The sequence below is a fragment of the Talpa occidentalis genome, unplaced genomic scaffold (assembly GCF_014898055.3).
Source record: "Talpa occidentalis isolate TD23 unplaced genomic scaffold, MPIMG_talOcc4v2.1 talOcc4.10, whole genome shotgun sequence".
Lineage (NCBI taxonomy): Eukaryota > Metazoa > Chordata > Mammalia > Eulipotyphla > Talpidae > Talpa > Talpa occidentalis.
In genome coordinates, this window is record NW_023600993.1 from 61,236,140 (window position 1) to 61,259,880 (window position 23,741).

The 23,741-nt window shown below is 43.2% G+C and overlaps 1 protein-coding gene across 1 annotated transcript in view; it reads right to left on the bottom strand.

Moving 5' to 3' along the window:
- Positions 1 to 1,224: 1,224 nt before the first annotated feature.
- Positions 1,225 to 23,741, bottom strand: part of DDC (dopa decarboxylase) — a 112,022-nt gene continuing 89,505 nt past the window's right edge. Inside the window, 6 exon segments of the mRNA XM_054695867.1 lie at positions 1,225 to 1,600; positions 5,037 to 5,253; positions 8,836 to 8,937; positions 11,287 to 11,385; positions 14,462 to 14,481; positions 23,405 to 23,481. Coding sequence (XP_054551842.1) covers positions 5,047 to 5,253; positions 8,836 to 8,937; positions 11,287 to 11,385; positions 14,462 to 14,481; positions 23,405 to 23,481 — 505 coding nt within the window. The 3' untranslated portion in view covers positions 1,225 to 1,600; positions 5,037 to 5,046.

Genomic DNA, 23,741 nt, shown 5'->3' on the forward strand with positions numbered 1-23,741 from the left:
CATGATGGAAGTTGAGTCTGGTTCATTGATGGGCAGAGAATGAACAACTTGATGAAACATGATGGGTGACTATGTGGCATTTGTTATATTTTCAGATTTCTGAAAAATGGATAATTTACAGTTGCATAAATATCAGAGGTTTTTCCAATTAAATCATACCTATACCAAGAACACTTTCTGAGGGTGTTTTTGATAGTTCTGCAGTATCCAAGGGATAAGAACTAATTCTGGTATTAAAAGCAAAAATTTCAAATATAGATTATTTGGGCACATGGTGTATGTTATTGGTATTTATGTTTGTGAGAGCACCTCAGTGGTTTATTAATCATGATACAGATTAACTGAGGAGGCCAAGGCCCATCATACCAGTGGGACTTGCATTCTGGCTATTACTTGGTCCCGAATTTATTTCTTTAAAACTTGAATTCAGGGCCTCCCCGGTGGTGCAGCAGTTGAGCGCTGGGTTGCGAAGCTGCCCGCAGCCTCTGCAGCACCGGTTCAATCCCCGGCTGCTCCCCGGCCACCGAAGGAGGGTCCCGCATGGCGCGCAGACCTTTCCTGCCGCCCGCTGCTCCCCTCAGCAGTGTACTTCGGTCCTTCAGCCTGTTCTGCTCCCTGCTCTGGCTGTGGTGGATTCTCTCACCCTCTCATGCTTCTGACTGTACCCAGTGCTTGTATAAATAAATAAATAAATCTTTAAAAAAAAAAAATGAAGTCATTGCCAAGTAGCACTTCAGTGTGGTTAATGCATTTAGAACAGTGTCTGACATGTATTAGACAGTTCATAAACATTTGTTGAATAAATAAATGCCGTCTAAAAATATTCAAGGATGGGGCCTCCCCTCGTGGCACAGCGGTTGAGCACTGGACTACGAAGCTGCCTGCAGGCTCTGCAGCACCGGTTCAATCCCCGGCCACCGGCAAGGGTCCCACATGGAGCAACAGACCTCTCCTGCCGTGCCCGCTGCTCCCCTCAGCAGTGTACTTCGTCACTCTGCCTGTTCTGTTCCCCACTCTGGCTCTGGTGAATTCTCTCACCCTCCCTACTTCTGACTGTACCCAGTGCTTGTATAAATAAATAAAAATAAATCTTTAAAAAAAAAAATTCAAGGATGCCATATCTCTGGTTATTCTGAATGTCTAAGCCCATTGTACAACAATCATTTTGGTATAATTAGAACAGGAGGCTTATCAGACATAATTATCATTGCACTTCAGATTGTTTATTAAGCATTAAGTCACACTAAACAATCTAAGGGTCATAGGTATAATCTCATAATCACAGATTGCCCTAGGGAATATTTCAATAAGCTTTTCCCATAGCACTCACTGCTTTAAAAGCATGATAAAGTATGATTTTTTTAACCATCGATAATCACAGCCAAATAATGAATAAAAGCTATATCCACTGGACTAACTTTTTATGTAGCAAATAATACTTCTTCATTGATGAGTGGCTTAATGGATGTAATCACAGCTTCTGGATGACTATAGAGGAAGAAACATGTGGCCACATACAGGCGGGGTCCATGGAGTCAGGATGACATTAACTTTTCTGTCATTCTCGTTTTCAGATACACTTCTTTTTAACTTTCAATCTCTACAAAGGACAAAAAAAAAACATGAACATATGGGTGTATTAAAAAAATTAACTATCAGAATTTTCAAATACTTTTTGCAATATTGTGATTTATAAGAAATATATAATCATATGTCCTTGAGACATAGCTCCTGACTCATAACTCCTAAAATCCTTGTGTACAAGGAACAGTGAGCAGCAATGTCAGAGTCAGTGGGAGGTGCTCAAAGCCAAGTCCATGTAGAAGGTGGAGCCCTCCAAACTCCACCCCCTGAGAGGGGGCTGATGAGAGATGGGACAAGCTGAGGTGATTGTTGTGTGTGTGTGTGGCATTTTTCTTTTCTGGTGTGTGTGTGTGTGTGTGTTTCGTAGTAAACTGCCGGGGCTTTGACAGTTAAGCAGTTGAGGCTATAGGTAGTTAAGTGGATAGTGGGGGGTGTCTGTGAAGAAGCTTCCAGTTTATCACATAGGGCTTCAGCTTGTCCTTCTAGATTTCTGCTCAGCTGACGTTATCTGGGATAGGTCAGACTGCATCTGGCCATGGAACTGCCCGTAATTACTCTCTTATTTTCTCTCTCGGCTCTCCCTTTTCTCCTTGTGTAAATAAATCCTGTTATTGTTTCCCTTCATTGTCTGCTTTTGGGTCCTGTCCTGCATTTTTAAGCAGGTGGTTGAAGATGCACTAACCAGATCAAACCCAGGAATTTGCTGAGTATAACAAATGTGTCTACCATTATGTCAATGAGGTGACATGTAGATCAACTGAGATAGGGCTTGTTGTGAGGGGAACCAACAAGGCAATTAGAGAATTACAACTTTCAGTTCCATTCCCTGGCTTGGGGTGCAGGGGGCATGTAAGAGTTATTGAAAAGCCAGTGAGTTAATCATGCCTATGACATAAAGTCTCCATAACATCCAAAGGGACAAGTTCAGAGTTTCCAGGTTACTGAACATGCAGAGGTTTGGGAGAGAATGGCACACCTGGGGAGGGCATGGAACCTACTTAACTTTGCCCCATGCTTTATACATATGGTTGTTTCTGAACTACTTGCTTTTATTAAAATACCCAGTTAACTAGTGATTAAAATGTTTCTCTGAGTTCTATGAACCTCTAGCAAATTAACTGACCCCAACGAGGGAGTTGTGGGATCTCCAGGTCTCTAGCCAATTGGTCAGAAGCACAGATGACAATCTGAACCTGTGATTGGTGTGTGATGTGAGGTGGGAGCTATCTTGTGAAACAGAGCCCTTAACCTGTGGGGTCTGACGCTACCCTTCAGGCAGAAATGTTAAGACTGAATTGAATTGTAGGAGAGCCAACTGGTGTCCTGAGCATTATTTGTAGGTGTGAACATTGGACATTTGGTCTTAGAACTCCAAAACACTTCTTATTTGAATACAATGAAGGAATATAGTTTTCATTTGGTGAGATGGAGACAACGTGCAAGGTGAAAGGGTTTGAGCTGTAAGAAACTTCTTTGTAGTGCTTCTCTAAATTCCCTCATGATACATTTTATTTTATTTTTATAGTTATTTATCACAATTTATTATTAGTAATAAATAATAAGATCCACACAGGTAGATCTTGCTAGTATTTTGACAGTATCGGATTTAATTTTATCAAGAAGCATAGTGTCCTACTTTCTGGAAAATAGGAATAGTTCCTTCTTTCTCCTAGAGCTATGACCATAGCTCTATGACCATATCATTTGACATGATAACCTCATATACACAGAAGTAAAAACCAAGGTATTAAGATTTTCATTGCTCTAATTTATCTAGCCAAAACAATATACATTCATTATGATTTCTATTATACCTTTTATATTAAAAAAATGTTTAATCACGCTCTTGCCTTTTGAATTAATAATAAGCATAATGGGGCCTCCCTGGTGGCGCAGTGGTTGAGCCCTGGGCTACAAAGATGCCTGCAGCCTCTGCAGCGCCGGCTCAATCCCCGGCCACCAGCAAGGGTCCCACATGGTGTGCAGACTTCTCCTGTGCCCGCTGCTCCCCTCAGCAGTGTATTTCAGTCGGTCTGCCTGTTCTGTTCCCTGCTCTGGCTCTGGTGGATTCTCTCACCCTCCTGCACTTCTGACTGTACCCAGTGCTTGTATAAATAAATAAATAAATCTTAAAAAAAAAATAATAAGCATAATGATGCTACAGTTACTGTGACTTATTTCAGACTCATGCCCTCCTTTCTGATAAATTTTTTAAAGATTTATTTATTTATGCATACAAGAACTGAGGTACAGGCCAAAGGTGTGGGGGTAAGAGGATTCACCATAAACAGTGGGGAGCAGAACAGGCGGATCTGCTGAAATACACTGCTGAGGGGAGTAGCAAGTGAGATAGGAGCGATCTGTTGTGCCGTGTGGGTCATCTCCCTGACTGGGGATCGAGCTTGTGCTGCAGTGGCTGCGGATAGCTTCATAGTGCTGCGACTTAGCCCCTTGTGCCACCAGGTAGTCCCTCTGATAATGTTTCAAAGCTACTCTGTTACTGTGGACAGATGGAAATAGGAGCCTATGCTATGGTACCTCCTGATGAAATACATGCAAACATAAGGTTGCAGAAATGTTCATCAGGAGTGTTCACCTAGTATGTTTTTGCTTTGTGTGTATCTTCTAGCAGTTCTCTCCCCACATCCACATGCATTCTTAGCTCAGAGAAACAGAATGATTTGAAAAAAGGAACCTCTCCCTAGTGCCTTCCAGAGATGCTCATGAAACTGATTGGGAGTTGGCTCTGGGCAGGGTTGCTTCCCAGCATGTGAACAATGGGCCTTTTAGAAAGGCCATAGCAGGTAAAAGACCTGGTAGGTCAGGACAAGCTTTGACAAAGAACATAGATTGTTCTCCTCGCCAACCAGAAGTTATGGATAGACCACCCATAAGTAAAACACAATTTCTAACTTTTGATTTTTTGAGCACTATAGTAATTCAGGTATTTACAGTTAAAATTCAGAGTAGAAAAGATAAAACTGTATGCAATCAGTAAAATTAATTACATAAAAAACTTAGGGTCTAGATCTCCCAACAGGTTTTGCTAAGTGGGCAAAGGGTGTGAAAAAGAGGTTGGAAAGTTCATAGAGCCTCATCTACCACCCATCTCCCCCAACATGGGGCAAAAAGACAGAAATAGAGAGTGGAAGAAAGTTGACAAACTCCAGTGGGGATGGCATTCTTATGATAATCTAATAAAGAGGATTTTAAGATCATCATGGCTCCTCTAGACGTCATTTTAAAGACCCCCCCAGTTGCCAATCCTGCATTGTTTCCATGTGTTTCTTATAAGTTAATACTGATGGCTTCAGGGTTTCCATAACCTACAGGATAAATCTTCACACATGTGAAGTCCAAACATTTCCTCTACTGCACAGGAAAAGGTTCAGTCTTCCTCTTTTTGGAGGCCATGAGTCCTGCAGTCTTGAGGCACAGGAGGTAGCACTTACCTGTGGTGGCTCACTTTTGCTCCTGTTCTGCCAGAAGCAGGTCTGTCGCCAGCTCTCTGATGTGTTCCCAGGCAAGCTGCACGTGGGTAGTCTCCACGGTGCGGGAGCAGATGGCAAAACGCAGCACAAATTTGTCTCTGAGGTGACAGGGGACCAAGTGGATTTTTTTGGCACTATTTATTTTTTCCAGAAGAGCTTCATTCAGTTTGTTGGAACCCTGAAGGCATTCAGAGGATACACGGTCAGATTACTGAAGATTCCAAATTCCACTCATCACAAACTGAGACTTGAGTTTGGCAACTCTGCAACATACCAAAAAAAGAAGCTAGATTGCCACTTGTCTTTCATTTACAGAGGTGAACAGTTCACCTAGATACTACGATGTGGCTCAAGAGACTGCGGTTCTCCCGAGAAGATAATTTCTTTATGTTCTACCATGCAGTCAGAGGACACTTCTATGGTCTAGGTATTTTTTTGTATAGAATGAAGATTCCTAGGTATGTTATCTGTAAGTTGATGAACTTAAACAGAACTGGAGTTTCTAATGTACTTGTGAAGGGTCTCTGAGTCCTCACTGAAACATAGTGAAGAAAGTCTCAACAACATAGCAAAGCAGGGCCTCCCTGGTGGCGCAAGGGGTTAAGCAACACACTTTGAAGCAATCTGCAGCCTCTGCAGCACAAGTTCGATCCCTCCTTGGCCAGGGAGCTATCTACATGGCACAGCAGACCTCTCCTGTCTTGCCCACTGCTAGATCTAGATCTCCCAACAGGTTTCGCTAAGTGGGCGAAACCCAGCAGTGTATTTCAGTCAGTCTGCCTGTTCTGTTCCCCACTCTGCCTCTGATGAATCCTCTCACCCCCTGAATCTCTGGCCTGTACCCTAGCTCCTGTATGCATAAATAAATAAATCTTTAAAAAAAAAAAAAACATAGCAAAGCATATCACTAGAGTCTGGAAAAACTGCCATGAGCTGTAGCACCAAGGGGTCACTGGTGGACTTCCCCTTCCTCCCTCCAGCCTGGGGTAGGAGCAAAGAGATGAAAGACATGTTTGTGTCAGACAGAAAATAGAAAGCCATTCCTTTCCTGCCTGGGTGCTGCTTCCCTAGACAGTCCATTCTCCCATTTCTTTCCTCTCTATCATTTTTTTTTTTTTTTTTTGGTTGCCATGCAGTGCCTCCATCCTCTGTGAGGTACATAGTCAAAAGTAGAAGTGGGCTGGAAGTGTGGCCTTGCATCTTTGCTCACACAACATTCACAAGACTGGACTATTCATTGTTCTCACTCTGTCTTGAGAGATAAGAGGCAGGAAGGAAGGGGGGAGGGGAGTCCAGTTCTGCATGACGCTGGTACTGGACCTTAGACCTGTGCCGACCACTCAGCCCTCTTCTGGAACACTGGGTGGGGTTCCCATTGGTGGGTGGGGTTCCCATTGCTGCTAGCAACAGGGCCAAAGGCAGTTGAGAAACTGCTGATATAAGTCAGGACTAGATAAAGCTCATCCTATTCTGGCAGAATGCTAGAGGAGGCAGAAATTATGATATGAAGGGTATTGAACTATAGCAGAAAGACTCAGCTTAAGAGCAAAGTGAGCTACAGGAGACATCACAGGACTGGCTGAGATGAGGGTGAAGTGAAAGGGAATTAAATATGCAACACCAACAGTATAACTGCTTTATGTTAAATAGAATTCATGTTGAAGTGACCAATGACAGAGAGGACTCCAGACTCCCAGACCAAGAGCAGTGGGACAGAGACCCACAATGACAAGATGGTTGTTGTGGAGGCAGGAAAGTGATCAGTGCTGTCTGAGTAACATGCCTCCTTCATGTACTGGAAGCCACATTGTTCCACAACGGAACACTTGCATTAGCCGAAGAGAAACTTGGACTTAAGAATATGACTCACCATCTCACACGGGAGTGGACAGAGACTACATACATGTGGGTTTGGCGTCATCATAAATTACAAGAAGAAAATAAAAGTTTCACCTTGACATGCTTAACAAAAGAAGCCTGTTGCAAAAGGCAACACAGTTATGAGCCCATTTATAACATGGCCCAGAAGAAACAAAGACCAAAAACAGACAGTGGGGGACTGAAATGGGCAAAAGGTTTCTTTTGTAGTAGACAAAGATGCTCTAAAATTCAATTTACAGTCTATGCAAGCTCAAGCCCATGGATAGACAGGTATACTAAAATGTACACTTTAAACAGACAAAGTATGTGTTAGGGAAACAGTATCTCAATTTAACTGTTAAAATTTTAAATGGAAGTCCTACAGACTTTCATTTCAGTAGTAAAAGCACTGGTAGTAAAAACAAAAGCAAAACAACTGCTTGAGGGCAAACATGGCTAAGCAGGATGTCAAATAATGCTGAGAGAATGACTACATTGGGTGGTGCCATGGCACAGGCATTGGGACAACAGGATTTGAGGCTACTTCCCGTGTCTGCCCAGAGCACCCCTTTTCTGTGCCTCTCCACACATCCCTCAGTTCTCCCTTCTTTAAGCTGAGAGAGCTGGTACACCCCCACCCCTACCATACTGCCAGCTAGATGTATGAATTCTACTCTCTCTGTGTATTGCTTCTAGGCTTTTCTGTAACTGGTTGTCATCACCTAAAGGCTCTGAGAATCATGAGGGCAGGGCATGGTAAGAGGAGCCATATTTCTATTGGCAACACCTTGACCGTGCACCTGAGTCATTGCCACCTTTCCCCATGCCCTTCTTGGATTTAAACAGGGGCCGTGTAGAAAAGGGAGATTCTGTGAAAGCAAAGTTGACTAGAATGAAGTCACGGCAAAAGGCTGTAGTCCAGCCTCATTTACACAAGGTAATTTGTAAATGACACATGTGCTGCACGGCCTGAGGCCCTTTTAATAAACTCAGTCAAGGATCCCACAAAGTTGGCCCTCAGCCCTCCTGACTCCTCTCACAGAGCGATCACACCAGTCATGAGGCAGCCATGGAGCAGCCTCCTCAACCACCTGGAAGGGGGCTGTTCGGGTACAGACAGTGTTTCTGGGCTGGGGCCTGAGATCGGCATTTCTTACTCTCTCCCAAATGATGCTGATTCTGGTCCATAGGGTTGATACTCAGGCCAGAGGATACAGGCCAGAGTATTCCAGTGCAGAGATGTATGGATGAAGGAAATGAGGATCAAGGAACTACATGAACAAGAAGTTTCAGAGGACACCCAGGGAACAGTGAAGAGGACACAGAGAAAGTGAATGTTTGCAGGACATAGTTAGGAGTTGAGTGGGGTCAAGACCAGGAAGCTTGGAGAACATACTGGAAATGCAGACCAGGTGTTTTGTCTCTGGTTGGGGGGGGGGGCTGTAGGGTAAATGTTTTTTCAGGCTTTTCTGCTCTCCCACCATTAGGATTGCCCTGCCTGATGGGTACCTACAGTTGTTACATTGTTGTGTTGTTTACTTCTATGGGCCATGGGAGGAGTATTGAGACAGTCACTGAGAGAAGGAGAAGCAGGAGAGAGGCAGGATAGAGATAGGAAGAAAGAAAGCCAGAAGAGAGGGAGTGGCTTCCTGGCCCCCCAGCATCCCTGCTTGCAGTATACCTGTTTGCCACACTACATGTAAAGCTCAATGAAAGCCTGAGAAAGCCGTTGAGGGCTCCAAGACTCTCCTTTACCCATCTGCCGGATCATAGATAAACTGCCCTGTGGCCATCCTGCCACTACAGGGGCGGATGCATGTTTTGAACACAGAGGTCATGAAGGATAATTACTACTTTATTAGAAAGAAAATGAAGACGAGTGGAATCGACTCAACCCTACCTTTAGCCGAAAGCAGACCAGCCCCAGCGTGACTTCTGCGCAGATTTCAAAGCGGGGATCCTGCTGCACCAAAGACTCAAACTCGTGAGACAGCTGGACATGCTTGAGGGGAAAGAAGAAAATCCATCTGAGTGTCTCATCTCCACTTAATTCTCAACTTAACCATCTAGAAAACCTTATTAGGCTGCATATCTATAATTCATTTATATGCTTTTAGCTATTTCCAAATGTTTATGTCACCACTTACCAGCTGTTACCACACAGGTTGAAAAAAAATTCATTACCATGGGGAAAGGCCATGTTCTTCAGGAAAACACCAAGTACCATTTTCTTTTGTTTAGGGAACTGTTTTTATTGCTCCAAAACCATCTATTCTAATTTTAGAATAAACAATGTGAAGATGTATTTGAACATTCTGGAAAAGACAGAAGCTAACATTTGTGAAGGAGCCCACAGTGACATCTGTGGAGTGCTGGCTGAGGACTGAGGACTCTGCCATCATGTCATCCTCACAACCGTCTACACCGTTATACCCATTTTGCAGGTAAGGAAACCGAGGCTGTGAGTCTACTGTGTTGTCCTAACTCCCATCTTCAGCTCTAAAGTTTCTATAATTATTATTCTACATTTTGTCACCTTATGGAAATGAAATGTCATACTAGAAAACTGCCTTCTCTCAGGGAATAAGCTAACATATTTGATTTCTAAATGTTCACGGAGCTCAAAAGCTGATTCTTACAGGTTGTGATCTGAGAACAAGCTCTCCCTAGTCCAGGCACATGTATTGCTAATTTTAAGCCCAGGAATCCTGCATGTACTGTCACTTGTAAGGTACTCACGGAGTGTCTGAGCAGAAGTTCCATTGCTAGAAGCCTTGCCGGGACTGAACCCTCCTTTTTAAGCAGTTTCATTCACATAACAAACCCTCTGCCACTAGAGGGAGCCAAAGCCTTTGGTTTGGCCTATGATTCCCCAGCCAGGTTGGGGCCGCAGCACTTGCCCAGGGAGACACACAGCCGCAGAAGGATAGGCTTTGATCATCCAGCACCCACACAGGAGTGCAACCCCACTCAGAGTGAGGCATGGAGTATTTTTAACATAAAACAGCTCAGTCACACCCAGTTGTCCCTGAACTTAAAGCTGAAATCACTATGCAGAGATAAACCACTAGTTTTTCTTTTTTCTGCAAAGAAGCTTAATCTTCCCTCATGACAATGTTCTACAGTAGGAAAAGGAGGATCTTTTATCCATAAATCCATACACACACTTCTTTTCTAGTTCTATTCCCAAAGAGACTCTCACAGTGCTTTACAATCCCACATTTATCACAACAGTCTTGGAAGGCAGGCACCGGCCAGCTGTGGCATCTGGAATGGCTGAGTCAACGCTTGCAGATTGATGCCTTGCCCCCTGCTCTGTCACAGAGAAGGGTCCTGAGGACATTTTTCCCTGCCCACAGCTGCACAGCTTCAGTACTAGGACAGAAAATGAAGGGCTAGCTAAGTTACTGTTACTGGAGTTAGAAATCAAGTCATGCCCTGTTCCTGTGAAACTTGAGGACCTCTGGCCACCGAGATGTGCCACAGCTGAGGAAGAATGAGAATGGGAGCTATCACTGGAAATCAGGGGTCTTTGCAGATAAATCGGTGGTCCTGGGCAAGTTCCAGTCCATATTTAGGCCACAGTTTCTTCAACTCAGGAAAAAAAAAAAAAAAAAAAACAGCAGGTGATCGGGCCTGGAATAGATTGGCAGTTCTTTTTTTTTAATGTGTAGAAGAACTGGGGTGTAGGCCAGAGGTACAGGAGTTGAGAGGATTCAGCAGAGACAGAGTGGGGAGAAGAACAGGCAGATCTACTGAAATACATTGGGAAGAGGAGCAGTGGGCAAGACAGGAGGGGTCTGCTGTGCCATATGTGGGTAGCTCTCTGGCCAGGGATCAAACTCAGGCCATAGTGTAGCACTGAGACTAACCCCTAGGCCACCGGGGAGGCCCCCCCAGTTCTCAAATGTTAATGTTCATCACAGCTAGCACATTCACAGAGACTGCTGGGACCCTTAGGAGACCAGCAATATACACACTCAAAGTTGGGGGCTTGTTTGAAAACCACAGAGCTACAGGACACCCACTGCCACACAACACAAAGACTCTCCTTTGCTGGAGAAAAGCGTGTTGTGTGCCCAGTATTGTCGCTGTTGCCTGGTCCTTGCTACTGTGAGGTGTGGGTCAAGTACCAGTTCTGCAATGTTAATGCTGTCTCCATCTCCCAGAGATCATGACCTGCACTATCCATGGAAGCATCTAAAGGTTTCACAGCTGGGCACTGACCACGTCTCTCCAAATAGTCCAAGCCAACCTTTACCACTATTGTTTATCAAAACATCTTAATTCTCTTCTAGATGCCCCCAAGAAGCCTCTGGTATTCCCCAGATAAACAACAAAAGCAAGTCACCTTGCGGATATAGGCCTGCAGGCCCTTGACTCCATACATCCGGAAAACAAACCACATCTTCAAAGAACGGAATCTTCGACCCAGCGGTAACTGCCAGTGCTGAAATAAAATGCAGAGGAGGCCTGAGTGAGGAATGTTAGAGCAGGTTTCCTTTTCAACTTTTGTTTCTCTTGGAGGCAGCCTAAGTTTCCTGACGGTCACCCCCTCCAGCTGCCATGACTGGGTAGGTGGCAAAGCCAACAGCGCCGTGGTTTTCTTTGCAAAGCTCAGGAACAGATGGGGACATGGGAGCACTGGTGTTCCCTGTGTTCACCCAGGGAGGCTTGTAGAGCCACGGCGGGACTCATGACGCATGGTGACAGACGGGGAGGGCATGGCCCTGCTCCTGGGGCCCTTACAGCCCAGCCGAAGTGGGAAAGGCCTTTCAGTGGCTTCTCTGCCTCCAGGGAAGAAGGAAGAAGGAACAGAAACCCACATCCTGTACTGCACATTTCCTGTGATGTCTTGGCACCAAATTTTAGAGCACTTTTCTCTCCTGCCCCATCGATGTCCATGGAACCTGCCCACCCTCTCACCAGACAAGACATCAGACAATAGGTTGGTTCTCAAATAAGCTTTCCCATATTTTTCTGTATTTGTCTACTGAGCTTCTCCATCTCTTGCCTTTCCCATGGTCATAAATGTACTGATGCAGGCAAAGGATGACCCATGGGAAGGACACTGGGGCCATTTTGGGCCAAAAAAAAAAAGTGCTATTATGATTTTTTTTAAAATATTCATATTCTTTTTTGTTTGTTTGTTTGTGGGACCCTCCTCGCAGGTGGCGGGGGAACGGACCGGCGCTGCAGAGGCTGCGGGCAGCCTCGCAGCCCAGTGCTCAACTGCTGCGCCACCAGAGGAGGCCCTTAATTATTCACATTCTTTCAGAGCTTATAAAGGAGATGCAGAGGGTGACTCTCTCTTTCTCTCCTATTCCTGGTCCCTCTCCACAGAGCAGGGCTGAGACACAGGCTTCCTTTGGGAAGCAGAGCCCTCACCCAGGACTGTCTGTGCAGGGTGGGCACGGGGTAATAACATGCTGGGGGTTGGGCTCCACCAAAAGCATGCCACTTCTGAACTGCAGTTAAAGCACCAGGGTTCCAAAAAGGAGGCATCAGCACAGGTGCCTCTGTTTACCCCAGGCACTGCACTAGGTGGAGTTGCCACTTTTGGTGACAACTCTGTGAAGCAAGGTTCATTTTACTGAAGAGAAAATGGACAGGGAGAGGTTGTGGGACTCATCCAGTGCCACAGAGCCCAAATGCGGTAGAGTCCAAATGGCACCCACTGGCACAGAGCTACCTTTTATTTAGCAGAAATTTATTTGTTGTCTTTGAATGTGCAAGTTGTTAGGAGATCTTCAGTAAAATTAATCTAACTTCCATTTTTGGAAATTCAAAAAGAGAAATCTATAATCGCCACACTAACTCACTAAACAGGTAACTAACTAACTAAGCAAGGCTCTCTAGCATTGCTCAGTACAGATGCCACATTAAGTGCTTTAGACCAAAGTTCTTGGTTGTGTGTTTTAATTAGGTTCAGCAAATTCTTTAGATTCTGCAAACCTCTGTTTCCACATCTATAATGATTCCCACTTTACCCAAGGCCAGGTAAATTGCTGGCAAATGGCATTAAGTTTCTGTCTTCAGTCTACTGTTCACAAACATAAACAATGCAAAGCTCCTTTGCCAAAGCTGGTGTCCCACCTTTCTGCTTGGCGCTACGACTGTCCTTATGCCTGCATCCGCTAACGGGCATCAGTCCTGGTGGACCTGCAGTTTCTTTCAGCCCACACTCCCTGCCCCAAATCTTGGGGGTCTCTTCCCTAGTCTGAAACAGTGATTGGTTTCCAACCTTAGACAAAATGATGTCCAACCTTATGTTCAACTTTGGACAAAACGATGTCTATGTAATCTTTCTTCCCCACACCGAATGTAGTGTTTCTTCCCAAGGGAAGAGCCTGCACTGAAAGACAGCTACCCAACATTCACTGTGTAGGTGGAAACCACAAAAGAGCTCCAGAAGTGCATAAAAGCACATCAGAAAGGGCACAATGTTACTACCTCCTAACTAAAACAGCAGTAAATCTGCCTGCAATCTGGTCGGTGGCAGAGGGATGGGGCTGTGGGAGGCAGGTGACACTTGTGTCTATGAGAAGGGGAGGGAGGGAACAACATTCATAACACCAGACTGGTGCCCCAGACTCTGTGCACACCCAAGACTCAAAGCTAGGTTCCTCCACGCCTGTTTCATTCCTGTTGGTGATTCACTGTGACCTCTCCTACTTTGTGGCAATGATATTCTGAGGACTAACATATTTACATTCGTTTTGTAGGAGACCCGATGCTTCCAAATAATCTCACCAATTTCTTCATTCAATCCTTCATAAAATATGTCCATTTGTTCTTGGATGAACCCTGAAATATTTGCTGAGATATACTGTGCTGCCCCTGTGTTCTTTCTAGGGGTGCAGCAGAATAGTGTAACTATCCAAGAAGACCTCACAAACTAGGTGGATGTCAAGGGGGCAGCTGCTACATTCTCCCAGACAGCAACAAATGGGCCAGAGGACAGCTGTCCATATCTCACGTATATCTTATACACTGCCTGCGTATAATGCTGGGACTTCCTATCACAAGGAACGAGAAATGGCATAAGGAAGAAGCTGGAACAGCAGACGACCAGCAGAGGAGTTGGAGCTTCCCTTAGGACAAAAACAGTCATCGGAGTGAAGGAGATGTCTCAGGTCTTTTGGGAATGGCAGTTCCTTTGAACGTCCAGTTAGATTGGGCCTGTCATCTCAGAACTTCTTATGTCCTGACTCTTGATTCTCCCACTCCCCTCAGGGTGCCAGCTCCCCACACACAGTCACATCTCAGACAGAAGGCCAGCACCTTTACTCCCTGAGGAGTCAGAGTACACAAGTTCCTGCCCCATCTTGAGGACTGTAGACCACTTTTTTTCCTTATACTGCAGTTGAAAGGCCCAACAGAGTTGCCCCTGCCCTGTCTCATGTGCTAGTTATAACTCGCTAGAAGGTGTCTTCCAGCATGACAGCTGGAACAGCTCCCAGCTCTGCATCTGCATTTTGGATTACCACAGACTTGGGATTCCTCCAGACAAATCTCCCACTTACCCTGTAGTCAGTGATCAGTCCTGGAAGAAAGAGAAATAAAACAGAAACCATTAGACATCTGTACTGACACGTAAACCTCATCTTCTTGCATCCTACCCATCATCTCCTGAGCCACACATTAAACCACTGAGGGCAGGGGCTGGGAGCTCCTCCCCAAGTGGCAGATTCCAGTGTAGACCCAGAGAGCAGGGTGCCCAGAACACAAATGAGAGGTGCTGGATTATGAAAGAATATTATTCATTTCACTTCCCACAGTTTATATAAGCATGAAAACCTGAGATTGCACCTAGTATCCAGTAAATTGGCATTCAGAACATGTAAAGCCTTCATCATTCACTCGTGCATATGAAAGTGATTTTGCGACATAAAGAGTTTTTAGAATGTATATATATATATACACACACATAATATTACAAACTCCTGATGAGAGTGCATCATCATACTCTTGGATCTTAGCACAGAGAAGACACTGGTGAGTATCATTTGAATCAATTTAATAATCCTGAACTGAGAGCTTCACAGAAGTTATGAAAATTGCTCACTTGCATTTAGTCTCCCCTTGTGCCCAGAACAGTGAATCTCATATCATATGGGGAAAGAACACTGGGCCAAGAGTTCATAGCTGGGAGTTTCTATGTGGTTTTCCTGGGCAAGGAATCAGGTGGAATTATAAACATGAACTGTCGTCATTTTTTGGACTTCTGATCCTCTAATATAGTCCATACAAGACATTTTGTGAGTCATAAGCACCCCCACTTCTTGGGTCATAGCAGGTGTGGCATGGCCATAGTAGTTCTTCACCATGGGCCAATGCACCCTCCACCTTTGATTCACTGTGCAGATTGGTCTTTTTTTTTTTTTTTTTCAAGAAAATTGAAAATCCTGTTATAATTCCTTGACTGCCATCTGGCTGGTAGATACCAGGTCTTCTCTCAAATAGGATCATAAAAAGGCCAAGATGGAAGAACATGCAGTTTCTACCTCTTGATTTCATGAGTGACCTTAGATGGAAGTTCAAGGTTCCACAGCCTGTGTCAATTCCCAACCAGTATTTTCTTCCTTATACCATATGGGACTGAATTGGTAAACAAACACCAACAGCAGAGTCCTTAGAAATAACCTGATAGGGACTCATAGACACGAACATAAAAACAATAGCATCCAAAAGCATACTTGGCACAAAATAGACCCTCAGGGAGAATTTTTTAAAAACCCAGGAGATGTTGTGACTGAAGATAAATGCATGGCCCTCCTTTTTAGCTTACTCTACTTTTCCATCTACTATGATAGCCACTACTACACGTGGTTATTTAAATTTAATTAAAATTAGACATTTATTTTTCAATCGTACTAACCACACTTCAAGTGTTCAGTAACCACTTGCAGCTTAGCGCCTGCCATGTAGGACAGCACAGAACTTCAGTGTAGGAAATTCTGGTGGATGGTACAACTAGAAGTTTAGGTAAAAGATATTTGACACAGTAGTACCTACAGCCAAACCACCTAATTACTGAAAGAAGGATTCCACCCCTCAGTGAACCTGCTTCCTGAAAAACTGGATGAAAAACTGGTTCAATTAGAAGCATTCTAGCACAGTTCTGTCAACATAGAGAACCTCAGAGTTCTCTTAGTCAGCAATTTCCTATGATGGTTTTACTTACACTGTGGACTACTCAACACGTCTTATGTGCCTAGAAGGTCTTTACAGCTATGAAATATATATTATATGTGGAGAGAGCAGCTTCCTAATTTGTAAATAGTGTACAGTAAAAAAAATAAACACAAACAATGTGTAAGCAAAGACTGGCAAGAAATACAACCACCTATTAACATCTTCATTTGGATGGTGGATTATGGGAACTTTCTATTTGCTATTTATTTTCTAAATGTGCAGTTTTTATATGAAAGAATATAAAGTTTATCGGGTGTGGCCACTTTTCCATCACCTACATTGTGAAAGAAATTTGTTATAATTTTTTTTCTCCTTTATTTTGGGTTCTAGTTCAACATCTACCATGGGTCAGTTATTTATGTTGGCAGGGGTTCAATGAAACAATATATTCAAAGTGTAAATCAAGCATAGGGATGTGTTAGAACCCCAATCACTGCCACTGTTGTTGTTCCTGATGTTGCTACCACAGTCATCACTCCCTCTGTCCACATTGTGCCAGCAGGGGCAGCAGGACCCCAGTCTACCCTAGGGGCCAGAGGTTCTAATGGGAGAGAAGGACACATACAAGCAACCGATGAGCAACCTGGCTGTATGCTAGACTTGCTGCTGTGAGGAACAATTGAGGTACAAGTGAGAGGCCACTGCTTACAAGGGGTGGGCTGGGAAGACAGGCTCCCCATGGAGAGAGGAAGGCATCTTACGACTCTTGGGGGCAAAGTGGCCTGTGACCTGGTAATCTGGAGGTATGTGGTATGAGGCAGGGTAGGCCACCAGGGTGGCATGGACAGTTGTGGGAGGTTTTATTTTAGTAGTTAAATAATGAAGAGATTTTATTGAATAAAATGGGTCTTAAAAAAACTCTCAGCATATTTTCATTTCACAATGAAGAAGATTTAATAGCACTAGAATGAAATCCATCCAGACAAAATATATACTTATGTACCCAGTGGATAACTATTAAAATGTAAAGTTGCTATAAACATAGGGGTGCAGGTACCCTTTTGAATTAATGATTCTGTGTCCTTTGGGTAAATACTTAGGAATGGAATTGCACAATTCAGGACACAAAACACAAATTTCTTGAGAAAGCCTACTTTAATTGCTCTAGATACTATTACCTTCTCACATATTTAAAAATATATGGGGCCTCCCCGGTGGCGCAGTGGTTGAGCGCTGGTTTGCGAAGCTGCCCGCGGCCTCTGCGACGCCTGTTCAATCCCCAGCTGCTCCCCGGCCACTGGAGGAGGGTCCCACATGGTGCGCAGACCTCTCCTGCCATCCGCTCTCCCCTCAGCAGTGTACTTCGGTCCTTCTGCCTGCTTTGCTCCCCGCTCTGGCCCTGGTGAATTCTCTCACCCTCCCGCGCTTCTGACTGTACTCAGTGCTTATATAAATAAAATAAATAAATCTTTAAAAAAAATTTAAATAAAATAAAAATATATGTGGAATTTTTCCACCAGGAATATAGTGTAAGTCTGCTGGGCAGGGTGATTTTACTAATAATGCCACCAACTATCATATTCAAAGCATCCGTTCCTTGCTTGAGTACTTTCATCTAGTTGAAAACATGTTTTTTTTTTTTTTTTTGTTACATAAAGATTTGCTTTTAATGCATATCTGCCAGCAGTCAATCTTTTTCTGACAAATTTAAGTAATTCATGGTCATAATTTGGCAGACACTCTGGAATTATATTTCCCATCTGTCAATTCTATCCAACATAAAAAAAAAAAGACACTAATGAAATATAAACAACTCTTTCAAGGCAGCTCTGTCATAAAATATAAAATCTTTTCATTAATAAGCATAATAATTTATATTCTATAACTTTAATATATTATTTAAAATTTTCATTTTTAAAAATGTGCACCTTCATAATAATGCTTATTTCTAGTATGTTCAGTTTTTAAGAAACTTTTTTACTATGAAACAGTCTACATAGTTCATTATTAATATATGATGTCCTTGATCAAAATTTTGCTTCCATTCTCTGAAACTGAAACTTTCCAAAAAAATATTTTTAATGTCAAAAAAAATAAAATGTTAAGTTAATTTTTGGTGATCTGTTTAGAAAAAACAAAATGGGTCATTGCTTGTGTTGATTAATAGAATTTTTAGGGAAAATGCAAAAGCAGATTTTTTTTTTTTTGGCCTCAAATAGCCATAGCAAATATTTTGATAGGAAACAGCTTTTCTATAAAAGTGGGATAAAATAAAAGAAATACTGTGTGGGGATTTTTGTTTGTTGTTTTTTTTAATTCTGAGCCCAATAAAGTTTAATCAGATGTCCTTGGCTTAAATCCATTCTGAGAATTCCTTCATTGTTCTTGAACAACATTTTGCTTTTTTGCTATTTTTTCTGTTTAAGATAATTTGATTTGATTTAAATACCATTTTTTCCCTTTTTGACAGGAAATCAGAAACCTCAAAGTCACTCTTAACTTCTTTTCTTTCACCAATCCTTCCCCCAAGAAAATCACCTGTAGATTTTCCCCTAATTATTCCTTGAATCCTTGTTTAAAAAAATTTTTTTTGAAGTAACATTGGACTATAACACATATAGGTTTCAGAAGTACATCATTATAACAAAAACTGTATGTAGTACATGATTTTCACCATTAAGTCTATGAATCCCTCTTATCTCTAATTCAGGTACCACCATCCCAAGTCAGTCTTTGCAAGAGACATCTAATGTTTTGTCTGTTTTGTCCCTTTTGTGTAGGAACTGCCTCTTGTCCAATTCTATTCACATGGTTCCTGCTGGAGATTACACATTCATATTTAACTTTGCCTATCTATTTATGGTTGATTGGTGTAAGGGCAGTCATTTGTACCAAACTGGGCCAACAAGTTCTTCCTACCATTTTGCTTTTAGGACCAAGAGAGTAAGGTTAATCTTTCTTTAGTAACAATAGATATTTAATGTAAAATATCTAATATAAAATACTGTTAGCTATATTATCTGCCATGTGGATCAGAGCAAGAAAAGACAACTAATTCAAAAACTAGAGAGCAATAAGGAGATAAAGGGAAGAATTGCACTATTCCAGCTTCTTCCAAAACTTGCTTGTTGAATTCTTATTCACTTTGTATAATTTGTTTTATTTTTAAAGATTTATTTATTAATGCATGCAAGAACTGGGATGTAAGCCAGAGGTGAGGGGGATGAGAGGATTTAGCAGAGAGACCAGGGAGCATTAACAGGCAGATGTACTGAAATACACTGCTGAGGGGAGCATTGTGCCAGACAGGAGAGATCTGCTGCGCATTGTGGGTTGCTCCCTGGCTGGCTCAGGATCAAACTCCTGTTGCAGGGCCTCCCTGGTGGCTCCTCTGTCTTCCTGTTCCACCATCTAAGGAGATGTGAGACAAGGCAGTGGCCATACCTTCTGGAGAGTCTACTTTCCTATCAAGAGGAGAAGGAAAGGACAAAGAGATAAGGAAGCAATTGAAAATTAGCAAAGCAGGAAACTTCTACAACCCCTAGGGCAGGCATAGAATCAGAAGAGAAGGTGGTGTTGACAGAGGTGGTGTTGAATTGGAGCCATCAGTGAGAACTGAAACTGCAGGGGAAGGACTGCCCTATGGGAGCTAAAATAGTGGGGCCTCCCAGGTGGCACAAGGGGTTAAGCACAGAAGCTATCCACAGCCTTTGCAGCATGAGTTCCTTCCCAGGCCAGAGAGAAACCCACATGGCGCAGCAGACCTCTCCTGTCTCGCCTGCTGCTCCCCTCAGCAGTGTCTTCAGTCAGTCTGCCTGTTCTTTTCCTCACTCTGTCTCTGGTGAATCCTCTCACTCCCCACACCTCTGGCCTGTACCCCAGTTCTTGTATGCATAAATAAATAGATCTTAAAATAAAATAAAATAAAATAGCACCTCCCTGGTGGCTCAAAGGGTTAAATACCACTCTATGAAACTATCCGCAGCCACTGAAGTACAAGTTCGATCCGCAGTCGGCCAGGGAGAAACCCACATGGCACAGCAGACCTCTCCTGTCTCACCCGCTGCTCCCCTCAGCAGTGTACTTCGGTCAATCTGCCTGTTCTGTTCCCCATTCTGTTGCTGGTGAATCCTCTCACCGCCACCCCCCACCCCCCACCGCATCTCTGGCCTGTGCCCCAGCTCTTGTATGCATAAATAAATAAATAAATCTTAAAAAATATATAAAAATAAAATAAAATAGGGGGAAGTGACTGTATAAAACCTGGAACCACAGAAAACACACAGCCTATGTTGGAGATGATGCCTTAGAGATATTCTAAATCCCTCCCAATAAGTCAAAGTAACCAGGTTAAGGAAATTTAGACATATAATTTGCATAAATCAATCTTCTGCAAGTTAGAGCAAATGCATTTGAGACTAGCACAATGAATAATGGTTTTAGTTCATAAAGAGATCTCCAAGTCTATTCGGATTTTAAAAAAAGTTCACCTCAAAATTATAAAACTTTGGGCCTCCCTGGTGGTGCAAGGGGTTAAGACGCAACCTATGAAGTTATCTGCAGCCACTGCAGCATGAGTTAGATCCCCAGCCAGGGAGCTATCCACATGGCGCAGCAGACCTCTCCTGACTCACCCGCTGCTCTCCTCAGCAGTGTATTTCATCAGTCTGCCTGTTCTGTTCCCCACTTTGTTTCTGGTGAATCCTCTCATCCCCCACACCTCTGGCCTATACCCCACTTCTACACATAAAAAATAAATCTTTTAAAAAAATTATAAAACTTTAACAAACTGAAGTGCCTGGTTAAATGGATTTTCTTATCTGCCATTGATTAATACAACATAGGCCACATATTTTATTTGCTTCATCTCTGGACCCTAGCTCCCCCTCCCACTCCACCCCTCCACCCCCATTAAAAAAAGATTAATTAATGAATCAATAACTTTCTAGCACACGTTCAATGGGATTTTTGGAAAGGTACATTGTCAAAACATGTTCTGTTCAATATATCAAACAAAGCATCTTCACTTAATTTTGTCAAAACCAGTGCTAGTAGATAAATGGTCAGAAGGGACATTTTGGTTTTAAACTGCCATGATGATAACTGAGATTGTAATTATTCAAACATGAAATGTATTTTGAAAAATATGAGAACTTTGACAGTTCTGGTTCATAATTTTGCATTATTTTATGCCATTTCCATATTTTTTAGACTAGACTTATTTGCCAAGGCAGTTTTAGGTTCTGAGCAGAATAGAATCTTGTTTCTATGTTTACATTGTGTCTGGTTGTGAGGAGACAGTGGCTGCGCTTCTACTTTAGTCGCTGCCGCTTCCATTTCTGCCATCGTCTTCAAAATGACATTATTTTCCACAGGGGTCAAAATGACATTATTTTCCACATTATTTTCCACAGGATTCCTCATCAATAAATTAGGAGGGTGGGTCAAATATTCTCCATTCCATGGCCCCCCAGGATCCCCAAGTATCCATTTTATCTAAGAAAACAAAGTGAAGATGACAGAACTTTCACAACTCAGCCTGCCTTTCCCTCCAGGGGCTGCGCTGTGCCCCAGTGAGCCAAGTGGGCACAGTTCTGGCGGCAGAGAGCTTGCGAGTGATTCAGGTATAGGTTCTCAGGAGCTCCTTGTGGGAGGAGCTGCCTAGCAAATGGATGAAAGTAAGCCAATCACTGTGGCAGTGGAAAGCTTCCTTCTCGTCATGGTGGTATCACTGCTAAATTTTATTTTTTTCTCACATTAAATTTATTATATATATACATTATATATATATTTATTACATCATTGTTCATTTTTGTACAAGGTTTGCTTATTCCTCCCAGGTGTAGTCCCCGTAAATTGTAGTCACCAATTCACCTATGCACCATCACCATAGTCCTTCTCCCCGCTACCCTGCCACCATTTTTATCCCTTTCCCTCCCTCTCCCCTGCAGAATGTCTCTTATTTATACTTGCCTGCTAAATTTGTTTTTTTATTATTATAATTATTTTTTTCCTGCTCTCTTATTTGGCTCCTTTATATTCCTCATATAAGTGAAACCATCTGATATTTTTCTTTTTCCTTCTGGCTTATTTCACTGAGCGTGATCCCTTCTAGCTCCATCCATGTTGCTAGGAATGGCATGGGTTTATCTTTTTTGATTGCTGAGTAATATTCCACTGTGTTTATGTATCACGCCTTCTTGATCCAGTCATCTGTTTTGGGGCATTTGGATTGTTTCCATATCTTAGCTATTGTAAATTGTGCTGCAATAAACATAGGGATTCACTGCTAAATTTTAAAATTAACCCCTGACTCCTTGCCCAGAAAGCAAATTTGGGAGGCTTGAATGCATAAAAGGAGTGGACAGGACTGCCATGGGAACTGGGCTTTTAAACTGATGGTTTATTTTGCTAATTCAGATCAGTAGTCAGGACACACCCAAAACCAGTCACCTTAACCAATCAGCAATACCTGGAGTGTAAATAAAGCCTGGGGTTCCTCTCTGTCTGTGATGATAGCCCTTTTTGTCTTGCCCCCTTCTCCTCTCAGCAAAGCATTTCAATAAATCCCCCTTTTCTATTCTCCATGCTGTCTTTTTTCACCCCTGCGCCTCCAACCTACACACCGATTCTTCCCCCCAAACATTTGTGGGCTGCCCCTATGCGTTTTATTTCATCAGGACCACATGTATTTTTTCTTAATAGCCTTTTTTTTTAAGGAATCTGTACTATTTTAACAGGGAGGAAGTAGGCACTGCGGAATCTCACAGGAAAAGACAGCCTTAGATGCACTAGTTTGCGTTTTGGAGGAACTGAGATGCATGAAGAAGTCCTGAGTAACCTCTGGAGAAATGTCTCTGGAGATGTTTGTAGCTGCTCTCAGGCTACCTGCCCATTGCTTCCCCACCAGACTTTGCAGGTGTCCATATTGAAGCCTCATTCTATTACCCTTCACTTTTTATACTCTTCATCTTGCAACTCAACAATCTTCCCCTGCCACCATCACCTCCCCACCTCCCCTGGCCCCACTGGAATTGATAATAAGTGGAAGTAAGCTCTTTCAGAGAGATACCAGGCAGTCATGATCTTAGGTTTCTCTGTTGGAGGTGTCCATCAGGATTGATAGCCATGTGTGCTGCCAATCATCTCCCCTTGCTGCTCCTGTGCTGAGCAATTCTGGAGTGGGGGTGCCAACAAGTCCAAAGCCTCACCCCTGCCCCCTCAGGGAGATCTCTGTGAACAGGATTCCTTTCTGGCTCCCTGGCACTTTGGTATAGCTCTGATGACAACAAAACTGGACAGAGACAATAGAAAAGAAGGCCAGGGCTTACCTGAATCCTGGTGACTGTGCTTCAGGTAGAGAGGGTCCAGTTTGAAGGCTCCAGTTAGGTCTGTTCTCTTTTTCACCCTGGTTTTAGAGAAGAGAGAATGGCACTCAATAAGGATGTGCCTGAGATGGACATCGACAGCTTTGCTCCTCCTATCCCCTCTTCATCCTTGCTCAGTTCAGCACACTAGCTTGGGGACTCCGCTGCAGGCCCCAGTCTGCACAAATTCATCGCCCCACCTCACTGTAGCACAGCAGTCACCAGCAGACCTTCAAGTACTGGTGGGAGTATAATAAAGACAAATATTTGGTATTTGTCTCAGCTTACTGGCATACGTCTC